Source organism: Patiria miniata, unplaced genomic scaffold (genome assembly GCF_015706575.1).
Source record: "Patiria miniata isolate m_02_andy unplaced genomic scaffold, ASM1570657v1 HiC_scaffold_17, whole genome shotgun sequence".
NCBI lineage: Eukaryota > Metazoa > Echinodermata > Asteroidea > Valvatida > Asterinidae > Patiria > Patiria miniata.
In genome coordinates this window covers 735,202-749,970 of record NW_024037055.1, presented here as the reverse complement: position 1 = coordinate 749,970, position 14,769 = coordinate 735,202, and the positions used below count along the sequence as shown (strand labels likewise).

At 38.8% G+C, this 14,769-nt stretch overlaps 2 protein-coding genes across 9 annotated transcripts in view; one reads left to right on the top strand and one right to left on the bottom strand.

Moving 5' to 3' along the window:
* LOC119723313 (ankyrin repeat and SOCS box protein 3-like) overlaps positions 1-3,816 on the top strand; it is a 70,049-nt gene extending 66,233 nt beyond the window's left edge. For all 8 annotated transcript variants that reach the window (XM_038193868.1, XM_038193867.1, XM_038193865.1 and 5 more), the window contains one exon: positions 669-3,816. In XM_038193868.1, coding sequence (XP_038049796.1) covers positions 669-844 — 176 coding nt within the window. In that variant the 3' untranslated portion in view covers positions 845-3,816. The remainder of the gene's footprint in view (positions 1-668) is intronic.
* Positions 3,817-7,983: 4,167 nt separating this feature from the next.
* LOC119723310 (leucine-rich repeat-containing protein 9-like) overlaps positions 7,984-14,769 on the bottom strand; it is a 165,845-nt gene continuing 159,059 nt past the window's right edge. The window contains exons 23-24 of the mRNA XM_038193864.1: positions 10,892-11,084; positions 7,984-10,105 (exon numbers count right to left, since the gene is read on the bottom strand). Coding sequence (XP_038049792.1) covers positions 9,870-10,105; positions 10,892-11,084 — 429 coding nt within the window. The 3' untranslated portion in view covers positions 7,984-9,869. The remainder of the gene's footprint in view (positions 10,106-10,891; positions 11,085-14,769) is intronic.

Genomic DNA, 14,769 nt, shown 5'->3' with positions numbered 1-14,769 from the left:
CGCGTTATGAACAATTGATTTACAGTTTTGCCTCACCCCCCCCCCCCCCCAACATCCCCCACACCCCAAAAAAGGAATGCTTTTCAAACTACTTTGGTCTTGTGGTCACTTGTGGGGGAATTTCAATAAAATTTGTGATCATCCTTCCTACTTTTGGAAACTTCAGTATCACATGATAACAATTTTGGTGTCTTTTTATGAACATCTTCCGGGAAAAAAAAGTCGCATATTTTTTCTTTCAAACAATTACATTTAATATTCAACTTTTCTGTAAATTTAAATGTTAATCCTTGAGTATTAGTTTCTCAAATACGGGATTTACCGAGTCTTGATCTGTTTTTTTCATAGCGGTGTACATTAGGAGAATTATATCATAATCTCATCACAGTCTGTACCAAAATATTATTTTCCTCAGCATGTTGGAGTATTCCATTAGAGCTTCAAGTGGAGAATGACCATTCCCAAAACTCTCTTCACTTAACACTAAATCAACATGATAGGAAATTTATTAGTAAAACTTGGAAATGAGTTAGTATAACTATGCATACAAGTTAGTCAATCGTGCGCACGACTTAGCAAAAGCCTAAAATAAGTCCACCCTATCCCTTCACGGGTTTTATACACTGACCTAAAGGTTGGTCTTACCCTTTTTTCTCTATTTTCTGCAGGCAATCCTCACTCACTTCTGCATCTGTGTCGTGTGGCAATCACGGAGCACATGGGAACAACGTGTGCACCAAAGATCATTCCGAACATAGACTTTCTGCCAGTCCTTATCAAGGATTTTCTCCTGTATAGGGAAATTCTACCTGGGACTGATTGCACAGTGCTGCTTAACAGTTAGCAAAAAGGTTGTGCTAAAATATAGCAGAAAATTAAGCAAACCTGAAGCACTATTTGATGGCTAAATGTGCTAACAGTTGTATATGCACATAGAGATTTCTATTGTTAATGTCAGAAAGAAGAAAACTATGATGAGAAAAACAATTAAAATAATAATACAAGTCAGGAAAGATAGAGGTAGGAAGCGATATAGAAATTGAAAAAAGCAACGTATTGAAATTGGGCCCTGCTCTATGAAACTCAATCAGAATGAAAAAGTTGCATGCTTAGTTCAAGTTTCATTGTGATGATCTGCAAGTGCATTTAGAGGCAGTAAAAGACAGTCCTTGAGAGTAATTTTGAGTTTATTTCTTTACAGCATTAAAAAAAAACTAGATTTATGTTTGTGGATAAACGCATGGCTGTTTTAGCATTTTGTTGTTTGTTTATGTCATGGTATACCATTGCAATAATACTATGTGCTACCAGTCTATAGACTGGTAGCACATAGAAGTATTGCGATGTTCCCTCAGTTCTCCGGTTCCACCCAGTTCCAGTATGAGAACCAGAACCGCGATTCTAATCTTCTCAAGAACCAGGAACCCGCTGTACTCGGTTCCGGCTCCAAAAGAATCGGTTCCTGAGTGAATTACCCATTCTCTGTGCACAAAGCCCAGAATTGGCTCCATAGGAACTCAATAGCGTGAAGACCAATGTCCGGGGGGCGGGGGGGGGGGCATTTCACTTGGGCTTGTCAAAACAGTGGCAGGGAAAACCAAACAGACTCACACACTTTATGCAGAGAGTCGGAGACAAACTGATCAGCTGAGCTATTTGCGGCCACGCACGAGGCATAGAGCATTGAACCCAATACTGGCCCTGAACCATGCATATTCAACATTTTAAATGAGACACTAACTCGAGGGGCGTGGCCAGACAGATCTGGGCTACTTGAACCTGACTCCGAGGGCTGGAATCAGCTCCGACAGACCTTGGTACAGGTACAAAATTCTTGGCTCTGAATGAGTCATGGAAATTAATGTAATTACAGAACAGGACATCAATTAAATGGAATTACATTTATTGAACTTGAAACTGAATAACAGATAAGGTTCACATTGTCACTCTCCTGCTGATCAACCTTCCACTGTATTTCTTGATACTTGAGGTAGCGGTAGCTCCAAAGAAAAAATCAAGGGGGGATAATAATTGTGTAAAGATGCCAGATCAAGGCTCTGCATGGCGGAACATGCAAAGAGCAAATACCAGAACAAATGTTGGCTGAAGAGAGAAACTTGTAACCTTTCGGATTTTGTGGGAGACAAAAACTTATCCAAATGGACATTTTTTTATTCACCCATGCATGGTCGGCAGTTGTTGCGGTAAATAAAATCGTAGGCAAGGAACGGAAAATAAGCAATAATTACCAAGTTTGCTTTATAACACAATCTCCATAGTTTCACTGGAAAAAGACACACATTTGAAACCAAATACTTGGTGAAATATCATGTACTGCATGTCGAAATCTAGGGAGCAAGGACCTCACAAGTTCACGCCTGTTACTTTACATGTAATTTCAAGCGCTTATGTTTTTCATTGAATTTTCCAGGAGCTGGTTCAGACTCAAAACTTTTTTCTTTTTTTTGAGAGAGCCAGAGCCAGTTCCAGAAACTCTGAAACTGCCCAACACTAGGGCATAGATGCAGTATTAGGGCCATTAGTTCCATATGTACAGGCTTTTAAAAATGCACCATTAATGTGACATTTCATGTGATGACATCGCCATGAAATAACTTCAATTTTCATCTATAACACATCCTGGCCTAGGTACATACCAAGATACGTCCAAATCGGAGCTGTAGATCTGCAGATATAGGCCTAAATATCTGCAAATCATGCTGTTCAAATCTGATGATCATCAACACTTTATTACAGAATAGAGTACAAATACCCCTAAGCCAGCTGGCTCTGACTGAATTGTTTGCACAGGCGAATATTATTACCATTATAATTGTCATTAATTTTTTTGGGTGTCAGAGCATGGCCAGGTTTTCACATTATTTTTAATGTATTTTTATGGGAAAAAAATCAAGTCAGAGCTGGGGGGGGGGGGGGTGTTGAACCCCCAAACCCCCCTCTGGATCCATGTCTGCATCAATAACACATCCAGGTCTAGGTACATACCAACTTTAAACCCAATCGGATTTGTCATTCTGTAGATATAGGCCTTCGAAATATGTACCTTTAATAAGATGTCACATGACACACATCTGCAGATGCTAGTGTAAGTGTGTGCCAAGTATAGAGGCAATCAGATGGATTTTAGTGCCCAAAGTGCCATGCACGATAAAAAGGTGTACTAATGCTATGGAAAATGGCGGGGGGGGGGGGGGTGAAAATTGTAACAAAAACAAAGGCTGTTTCGGCAAATGCCTCTTATAAACACAAATGCACCTTGCGCTTTAACAATATTGTGAACCTCTTGAAATGGGAAATTGGCCGTCAAAAACAATTGTGCTCCTCTCTCAGTAACTTATCGTGAAGGAAAACTGCCCCTCGAAAGCACAATTGGTGCCCCGCTCGCAATATTAAAACTGCACCCCTCTCAAGATGGAAAATTGGCCTTTAAAACAATAATAGTGCTCCTCATGCGAATAAAATGGTCACTGAACTGGCCATCAAAAGCAACAGTGCCCCTCTCACAATAAAAAAAAATGGTCCATCTGCATATGTAGGTCTTTCTAGTCAAATTCAAGGGCGGACCCAGAGAGGTTACTGCCGGGGGTGTGCCGGAGGCTGAAGGGCTCTCTCAAGTGAAAAATTACCTTATTTGAGAATAATACGGCTACATTGAGACTATTTAAGGAATAGGCCTACACTGTATTTTTTTTTACGCAAACATTTTTTTAAAGTGTACATCAATGTTGTTTGTAGAAAATGTTGTTTCAGGTAACGTGTTCCTTGCATTGTGAAATAAAGTAGCTTCACACCAACGGAAGATGACTTTTATTCTAAGCAAGTGCCCCTTTTTGGTGATGCCCATCACATTTGAAAAGCGTTCCGCTGCCACTGCCAACTCCTAAATTTATCCTGGAAGTTGTCTAGAGGACATCTTAACTGCATTCTCTGTCACACTTAAAAGTGCACATCGAGACTAAATCAGTTTTGGTTTTCCATTTAGCCTGGTTTTCACTTTGAAAATTCTCCTTAAATGGCATGTAAACCTTTTGTTTTCATTGTCTGAGAAGTTATTAAGTAATTTGTAAAGGTGGTTATGGGTACCTGATCCCATAAATAGGATATAGTTCCTGATATCAGCAGTGCCCAGTTCCGATTCACAGCCCTAGAAAATGACCGTACAAAAAATGTATCTTTTGTGTTAGGTGAACAAATGCCCCCCCCCCCCCCCAAACACAATTACAACAGAAACTGTCGAAATGGACGTCTACAAAAAATTGTAACACACATCGACACCACAAAAACGCTTATAGATTGATCTACTCGGGAGGCTAGTTTCAAACCACGCAAATCAGTAAATGTCAACATTACTTTTCCATCCACTTCCATTACTTTTCCATCCAGGTTAACTAGTTAGTTTTGTCTGTTGAATATTCAGATTGTTGATGTCTTTTTGATAATTATTTCTATTGTTTTGTGATTAAAGTGGTGATGGCCCTCCATGCATACCCTATGCCAAAGTATGGCTGTAATGTTGAAATATTATGATCTATTGGCGATACAGTGCTGAATTTATGGGTCTTTTTGAAATCTCAGTTTCATCTTTGTCTTCAACATGGAGATTTGAGGCCCCCGATATCTGGCACTGGCACTCTGGCTAAATTCTGGTGCATGTTTTGCCTGAGGAGCACTCAACTGTATGATTACAAGGCAAAAAGGTTCAAATACTTTCCATTTGTTTTGCCTGCAAGTGATTAGAAGTCAGCGATAACTCTGAAACTGAAGACAAAGCAACAATCTTGAAAACTGGATACGAAACAACCCCAGCCTGCCTCATGTGTCCATGAGGCTAGATGAGAAATTCTTGTAATGCAGACCTATTTACAAATACTTCAAATATGTGTAAACCTTCATGTAAAACAAGGATTTCTGGTGTAAAAATCAAAATAAATATATCGTATATTTAATATCAAAGCCTAATTCAATCACTGTACTTGATCACCTGGTTGGAAGACATAATGCATCTGGAATTTGCAGGGTAAAGACAATCTTTTATTTTGAAGTATTCAAGATATAATCAAAATTACAGAAATCTATGAGTATCTCTCGATTGACACCTAACTTAATGACTTCACAGTATGCTAGAAGCTTGAAATTAATTGGAAGTAATGATGGTCTCCTATGCTAGAAGGAATGGTCTCCTATGCTATGCTTCTAAACTCCCCCAACAAAAAAGTTTCACTTACATATCGTAGTTTAGCTGTATGTGACCAACGCAGAGTGATGGGCTGTGACAATATTTGGTACAATGTTTCTGTTCAGTAATGAATTTTAATGTTAAATTAGGGCAAATTATGAATCTTACTATAAATTATCAGTTTTTAAAAGCATTTTATGATTTCACAAAAGGCAGTAAAAGAAAAACATTTGCTTACAATTACAGGATGGCACCTGACGGTTTGATGTCACAGCTTTCGGATGCCAAATATAAACAAACGTTGATATCAGCATGGGGCTACCAATCATTGCTTTTAGGTGCTGAATGACGGATTTGAATAAAACCAGGGAACAAAACTAACTTTCAAATTTTCCCTAGAAAAACTTCCGGTCTGATGAGGTCATCATTATTTTGAGCTTTGCAAATAAATTTGTTACTGTCCACAGAATATTTGTGGGAAATCTGAGCAATTTTTTTTTAAAAGGATTTTCAAAACAATGTTTTACATGTTGCTAGAGGGCACCCTTTCAAGTGATCATGATGTCATCATGACTTCTTTTGAGTTGAGTTTCTTCCACTGAACATTAATAATTTATTTGAATGTAGTGAAATGCTTCAGTTATACTCATTTGTCATTTCACTTCCATTAACCCCAAAGTAAAGGTAAAGCAGTTTTATTTCAGAAAGATGACATCATCAGATTGTAAGTTGCTCTGAAAGGAATTTGAAAAAGTAAAGTTTTCCTCACTGTGATTTTTTTTCTCACAATAACTGGGATAACACTGAGTACAGTGTTTATAAAATATATAGGTGAAGGCAAGACCTGATACTGAATTTACATCACCCCTTCGCAAATTCCAGATGCCAGATCTGAACTGGCCATCTTACCCGGGGTGGTTGAGTGGTAAGACGTCAGTGAAGAGGAAACCCAATACTGAATCAGCTACATTATTGACGTTACCAATCCTAATGCTGTGACATTAAATTGGAAGCAAGGTGTATGGAGGACCAAAAGTGGACAACCCATTTGCTCAAAAATCTTCTACAACAAAAATAGAATTATTGTTGAAATGGAGTCCTCTTTCAGAATTTTCATTTTTCTACTATCAAAAATTTGGATTTTATATTTTCCAAAAGTGTACAAACCGAATTTGTGAATTTCTTCTAGCAAAAAATCGGAAAGAGCATTTACGACCAAACCAAATTCCGAATTTCTATGAGCAGAAAATGGGAAACTGCATTTACGAATAAACCAAATTTCCAGATTTCTATTGGCAGAAAATCAGAAATTGTGTTCACGTCTAAAGCAAATTTCCGAATTTCCACAAGCAGAAAAATGAACGTTTGCTTACCATAAACCAAATTTTATTTTTTTGTACTAGTAGAAAATCAAGATGGAATATTTAAGCGGAAAATGGGGTTAGATTTGTTGGGCTACTCTATAAGTCGTTTGGGTTAAGAAACCCTCATCAGCAGAATTTTTTTATTTTTTTTAACAAGGACAAATGCCCACCTTTTTTAATATATAGGCCTTTTTTCTATAGGCCTTAGAAAAATTAATATTTTAAAAAGATAGGGAGGCACTTGACTAATGATTTTATAAACCTTGAGCAAACTAGGGGGTTGTTTTCAGTCTCCCTGTGCGGACCCGGCTTAACTTTGGTTAGTCGCCAAATATACAATTCTAATAATAGAACAAATCAGCGTCGGCCAAGGGCGGATCCGAGGGGGGGGGGGGACCAACGGGGGCCATGCCCCCCCCCCCCAAAAAAAAAAACACACCACAAACTCAATTTTTAATATTGTTTTAAAGGGAATGTACAACATTTGCTTTTGCTGTAATTTTCAGAAATAAATGGATTTGGAGGATTACAATGTAGTATGTTATAGAAAATATTGTTAAACTGACTTGTTTCACGTTTTGGGCTTGTAGACGCTGGAAAAAGCAAGAAAACCTATCATGTTCTTGTAGTCTGGTTCCCTGACCCCACTTAAAATGAAACAGAGCAATTAATACACTTGGGGAATTGTAGGCTCAGAGAATCAGTCTAGCAGGCTTGTACCCCTTCACAGGTGTGTTATCAATTGCAAAGAAAAGTCAGAATAACTAAATATGAAAACTTAGGGAAAGTTTTTGGGAAAAATACAGTTTTTCTTGAAAATGTCAACACACCAGGAGCCATGATTTTAAAGGATGATTTGGACTGTCAGTCCCTAACAATTCAGTAAGGTATTTCGTGATAATTTGATCATTTCGTTTTTTGATGTTTGCAAATGTTGCATCTTCCCTTTAAGTGACGGGGCATAAAGGCTGTCACTACGTACACCACCATCTTTTCCTCAAAAAGATTTGGTTAAAGTGGTCAGATCGCACCACAGAGCATCTAGAGTCCAAAAATGTTTCAGGGCCGTTATAAAGTGGGCCCCGAACCCCATGCCCTAATTTTTGGGGACCCAATGTTTTTGGGGGCCCAACCCCCCCCCCCCCCCCCCCCCCCCCAAAATTGTGTTCTAGATCTGCCCTTCTGGATCTGGCTTCTAAAACAGAAGTATACCTTTTATGTCATTCCGACTTTTGTTTGCTAGATCGTCAAACACATATCTATTGCATTGAAGAAGTTCATCAATGAATGCCAGTACGGAAACACTGAGCCATAATGTTGGTATACACAATCAATCGACCATTCCACAGAGGCGCAAAGCAGCATCACTCATACGTGAAGTTATGATCCATTCTACACCCAACTTCCGGAACACGAAAAACATGCCAATGATTCCAATTTTGTTGAGTATCTAATGCTTATTCCATTTTTTCTGCTAGTAAAAATTGGAAACTTGGTTTGGTAGTAAACGCAATTTCCGATTTTCTGCTAGTAGAAATTCAGAAATTCGGTTTAGTCATAAACACAATTTCCGATTTTCTGCTCGTAGAAATTCAAAAATTTTGGTTTGGTCGTAGACGCTCTTTCCGATTTTTTGCTAGTAGAAATTCACAAATTTGGTTTTTACACTTTTGACCACCTGTGTACAAGAAAATAAAAATCCAAATTTTTGATAATAGACAAATGAAAATTCAGAAAGAGGACTCCATTTCAACCATTCTGTTTTTGTTCTAGCCGATTTTTGAGAAAATGGGTTGTCCACTTTTGGTCCTCAATATAGGTGTATCAATACATACTCATATGGTCAGAAATTCTTTTATTAACGTATGTTGTTGATTTAACCTGTCTATTAAAATTGATAATCATGTTGGATTTTTTTTCCAGGGATGATGTTATCAAAACAGAAGTGACATTTAATTATAATGTATGAAAAAAATACTCAAACCCAAAGGGATGCATTTGTTCAAATTCATAAATGTTTCATGAAGATGCTGTTCAGTAATGTATTACACTCTATTTATTCAACAAAGTGCCTGAATGGGTAAGATAACTCAGGTATTTATGTATAATAAATGATGCACTGGACTTAACATTTTAAACCCCGTTTTTGGACGTTTTTACTGTAAAATTTGCATTGTATTTCAAATGATATTTTAAAAAATCCTGTCTGTTTCCTTGAACCTTCTCCGAACTTCAAATTTGTACCAGGTTTTATTTCATTTGAACTTGCAAACAAAATATAAGGTTTCAATATTAAACTTTTGATACCTGCTAATTTTTAACTTCGAACTTTTGGCTTGAACTTGGATCATCGCCACCTCAGCAAAAACAGTACACCGGTATTTGGATTGAAACCCAATCACTATACAATATACACCAGATCAAGAACACTCCACTTTGTATGTACATGTACCTGTAGTCTAGGAGTTAATTAGGCCCAATTTCATGAAGATGCTGAGCAAAAAAACTGCTTAAAAAAAATATGTGCTTGGCCAATATCAGGGAAACACTTTCACAATATTTAGCTGGAAACCAGTTTTTGGCTGAGCAATTAGTTTGCTATAATTATCAGCAGGCTGATGTGCTAGCATCTCCATAAAATCGCCCCCAATTCTACTTTGTCATCTAGAACTATTTAGCCAGGTAAAGAAATGCATCTTCTTAATTTGTGGATCAGACTTTATTATAAGAACAAGAAATTGTCAATAAACCACACAGGTAGTATGTTGCACCTTCTATAAACAGTGCACAGATTTGTTAAAACAAATAGACCAATAAGTTTCATGCTTTTTTTTTTTTTTCATGCCTGAGTGTGTGCAGAACAACCATATGGTTTACAAATTGTGAAACAAATAAACCAATCTTCAAAAGCTATTCAATTATCACTTTCTCAAGGATATATTTTCACAGGGTATATTAGAATTCACAAGTTGGCGATTTGTTGCTGGTCCAACAGGGCCAGCTTTGTGCCCTGTTTATGCCTATCTCACTGATTGTCACTTGTGACTTCAGACTTGAGTAATGCTATTGCTACATCAACATTTTCCTAGAAATACAAGTTGAAACAGAAAGATATTGAAGTGTCTCCTTAATCTAACTTGTCTCCCTAAGGGTAAATTACAGGAATTGACCATTGCTTTTTTGTGCATAGTATTATCATGGCCCAAAAGAAATGCACTTACATTTTTTTGCCGATGAAACCCCCCCCCCCCCCCCCGCGAAAATTTCTGGATCCGCCCCTGATATGGAATTAACCTAACATATGCATATCAGTGAGGCAAACCTTTCCCCCCATTATTCTGACAGTATTTGCTTTGAAGTCCATCCTCGTAAGTTGTGGCGCCTTGGTAGTGTCCCTGGTGGGGTACATATGGTACTTGATGCTGTAGCTGATACTGAGTCCTTGAGTGACCTTGGGCATGGCTGGACTGGGCTGCCCTGTTTCCATTTATGTTGGCCGATACAGTTGTGTCAGAATGCACAGAACGCTGCCTCCTGTTTGGTGCTAATGGGAGTAATATAATAATATTTGAATGATATTAATAAATAATGTGATACTAGGTACATTAAACTGACACAATGTAAAGTAGAGACCAAGTGTCTGTTATTCAACTGATCACACAGCTGTTTTATGGCTAGTTACGAGTTCATGATTTATAGCAATAAAGTGGCGATTCAGAATAGTAAAAAAAAAATTAAAATTCTATCTTTTTTCATTTGTTTTTTGACCCACCCACCCCAGAGTTCAATTTTTAAATGCTGAATGACTAATCCATATATTCTATACACTGAAGAATGCAACAGCGTAGTGCATATCAAAGGCTTTTCTAGGCCTCCAGGATGCAACTTTGCAACCTTGTGTTTGTCAAGGCTTTGCATTGTGCCTTGAATCGCCGTTATTGATGCAGAAACATAAATACTGGTCACTGGAAAAGCTTACCTAAAAGTCGTGGAAAAATATTTCGAAAAGTTCCCCAAATTTTTTTACTTATCTCCATTTCTAGGAATCCTACAAGTTTTTATTTCTTGAGTACTTGAATACTAATATCATCTAAGTATATTCCAAATTTCAGCTTAATCCCCCCCCCCCCCAACGCTGCCACTGAGGATAGTTTACATGTATGTGTACTTTATATTTAGGTATTTCTTTCTCATCTTCGCTGTATATCAGGTACAAGAGGTTTATGTATGCGTACAAGAGCACGCATACATAAAAACACCAAAATATCATAATAATAATAAACTCCTAAAAACATGTACAAATATTTACAAAAAGCAATTGGATAACTACCTCTGAAATTGTCTTGCTGGTATCCCACTTGGTCTTCTAAAGTTGAATACTGGGCAGATTGGCCCCAGTTGGATCTGTCCATTGATGCTCCTTGGAGCTGTACATTTGTGATCTTAACTGGAGCAGCCTGGTTTTTGTATGGTGAAATCCCTGGCAAGCTTGTTTCTTGAGTGGAAGTCCCAGATGTTGCAGGCTGAATATATATCAACAAAGAAAAAAGTTGATATCAAACAAAGATGTTCAAATTCAAACTTTAAAATGACAAGGGAGGATGCAGTGGGAAAAAAAACCTAAGAAAGTTCACAACATGCCAGTTCTAGACTTCTCTCACTGACTCACTGACTGGCTGACACTTGTAAAGTAGACTCACTCATGCCCAGGCGCGGTTCTACGGGGGGGGCTAGGGGGGCTGTAGCCCCCCAAAAATGTTGTCTAGCCCCCCAAAAATAAATTCCGTAAAAAAAATTGCATTAGCAAAAAGAAGGATTGTGATGTACATGCGAACGGTCTCCCCCTAAAGAAGAAATAGCCGTGACAAGGGTGCATTAGTTAATATATTGTGAATGATTTTAGGATTTCATTGGCGCTCCCCCCCCCCCCCAAGGCTACAGACCACTTAAAAACTGCCACAGACCCCAATGTTACATGCTCCCACTTCAGAAATTCAGGGAAAATACTCACAAGGCATTCAAGACATGCATCAAATTAAAGCTTATATTATCATCTTTCATTTTTTGGTTCATTTTTACTTTTTTTGGGGGGGGGGAGGGCTATAATCTGATAACTTTAGGGAGAAATTTCAATCCGAAGTTGATCACCCCTTAAATAGTCCTGAAGCACAGCGCCCAGGGGCTAAAAGGGGGCTTCATTAACGTCTGTTATGACTTGGTTGTTGTCTTAGGAAGGTATAAGGTTACCTATTGGGGGACGCTCAACAAACTTTCCTTTGAGGAGATGGGTCACCACTTTGTTGTTTGAGATCACAGAACCATCTTCAAATCGGTTGTAGATAGCGTTAAGTAAAAAATCACCAACCAATGTCAGAGGAGATGTGGTTGGATGAACCGATTGCTGTCCACATCATCTATAATAATGCCAAAGTCTCAAGCCGTAAATGTTTAGAGCTGTGTGCTGTGAGAGTGGCAGCATCTTGAGAAAGGCCTGCTGTTGCAGAGAGGCCAACAAGTTAGATGGAGGTCCCTGGGGGCTGGATGAAGGGACTGTGGTTAGAATATTAAGTCCGCTTTCTTAGGCAGTATCCAATTATGGGGAGGTCTCCGGTCTGAAAATGTCTTGTGAACATGGTGGGGCTCAGTCAGTCGCCCTCAACACTGTTCTCCCAAACTTTGCCTATAATATTGTGCACACGGGCTGATCACATGGCCTCTGCCGTTGATACGTCCATGGTTCCATGGATGACCATAACCAACCTTCAGGCAATCTTTTTATGAAAAGCCTGCAGGTATGGTGGGATCGTGGTGATAAAAACATGTCGTGAAAGGCCTGCCAGTATGGCAGGGTAGTCATGACAAAACATGTCGCGAGAAGCCTGCTGGTATGGCAGGGTTGTCCCGACAAACACGTGTCGAGAGAAGCCTGCTGGTATGGCAGGGTTATAGTGGCCCAGACCAACAACTCAAAAGACACAAATTTGCCAAATTGCTAATACAGTTTAATCAACAATATCACAACTGGCTTAACCGAAAAACAGCATAACTTCAAATTGCAAACTGCAGATTGTAAACTGCCGTAAACCATAAACCATAGGTTAAACAGCAAACCGATTAGCTGTAAGGAACCAACAAAACAAAAGAATACTAAATATAGCATAACAGTAGGCGGAGAAATAAATAACTATAAATTGCCTTTCAGAACACATGTATGTACACGCATGCCTAATACAGAAAGATTTAATGAAATAAATAATGCCCTCCAAACAATACTCATTTCATGGGGTTTAATAGAAGGATGAATTAATTGAATGACAGATAAGGCCCCGTGGATTAATTCCGATTTGCGTGCGCCCCCGTGCGCACGCGTGCGCACGCAGGCAAGCTCGAACAAAGGAGATTTTGAACCCACTGGCCCGCATCGGCACGCATCGGCACGCATTGGTATGGACTTGCACGCAGTGGCACGCAAACGGGCTCAGTGCCAGGTGGTACAACATTACAAACAAACCGCAGAAATGCACAATAGACATCGTCTTGGACTTTAGCCATTGTGTCCCTTAATCCGGTCATTAGTTAATTGTAAACACTTGGCAGGGCCAAGCATGACTCATCTACTCTGGTGGTACCAATAATTACACGCGTTCCAAAAAGACAGGAAATTTTAACGAAATGATAAAAGTGCCCAGGAAAGGACAGGAAATGCCCCAAACATTACCGCGTGAGCCGGTACTTTCATTTAAAACACCGTGTAGAATTAAAATCTACTTGAAAAATCGAACTGTCTTTATCATAACTTTATAAATAAAAATGGTACGGTCTGGTACACTCGTACCCAGAACTAAGTGCAGACTTTTATTGAAACAGTGGTATCAAAAGAAATTATTAAAAGCTTGCCGCACCTTGCCGCAAAGAAATTTAAAGGTCGGGGTACAGAAGCGAAATGAGAGAATTTTGTAAATGGCGAGACGCAGCTAGACTGGTCTACAACCGCATGGTATTGTACGCTGATGGAAGTGGTGTCAGACTTACATGTAGTCTGGCTGGCGGTATTTAACAGTAATAACGCGTGCACGCATGTTCCGTGTTGTGTGGAGCGGGATCGGCCATTGCCAGACGTTGTCTGACACGCGGTGGTGGTTTTTATAAACAGGGATAATGCGTGGACACATATTCCGTGTGCTGCGTTGTGCTGGGCGGGATCGGAACTATACTTTTGGTAGATTGAGTGGCGGGGTATTCTGCAATTGTGCCAAAAAAAATCAGGGCTGCGTGGAAATCGGGGCGGGAGGTGATAAACACCGGATTAACTAAATGGCCGGAAAGATTCCTATATCTGGTAATCATTTGTCACCCTGTGCACAAACCCTACGGGACTGCAGGTCTGAAAATTTCTAAGTGTTTTCTCAATTCAAAACTTGTCCCTGCAAATTTAGATTTTTTTAGGACAATATCACTTTTTGATGGCTGATAGGTCATTTAAGGGAAAAATTACTGATGGCCAGATATGGGAATCTTTTCATATTTGGCTCTAGAAGTTGTTGGAAATTTCAGCGTCAAGTTTCGTGGAATATGGTGCATCACTTCACTTTTTGGGGACCAAAAGCAAAACTTCACTAATATGCTTATTAATAGCACTAAGTGCCCTAAAAATTTCATATTTTGCCACACAATTTGAAATTCACAAATCAAATTTGAGAGCACATAACATTTTTTTTTATGTCAATGAGAAAATGGATACAACAGTTGCAATGAAACGAACAAAACATTCAACTTCAATTGTGCATGCATGGGCCTACAGCAAATAAAATACCGATCGCCATTGCAACAAAAAAATCAACTTGACTCTCAATGGGCACGGCCCCAATTATGAGGCCTATTACTTTATCAACATATCATGACGATACGTACGTGCAGGCCTATGATTGATGTACAGCAGTGCTTATCATGACTTTTGATCGGAGGACTATAAAGTTGAATGATGAAAATGAACTTGATGATGTGTATTCTTTCTCTTTCAATTATTGGTGTTTAACTTGAATAATGGAGTGGAACTTTCTTAAAAATGCAGATTAATATAAATTAAGAATAATGACATAAATAAAGCAGTCTTTCAACTGACGTTCATATTTACAGTAAGAACGTTCGGTGTCTTTCAATTAAAACCGAAGCTCTCAACGAAAAATAAAAAGGAAATATAATATGTCC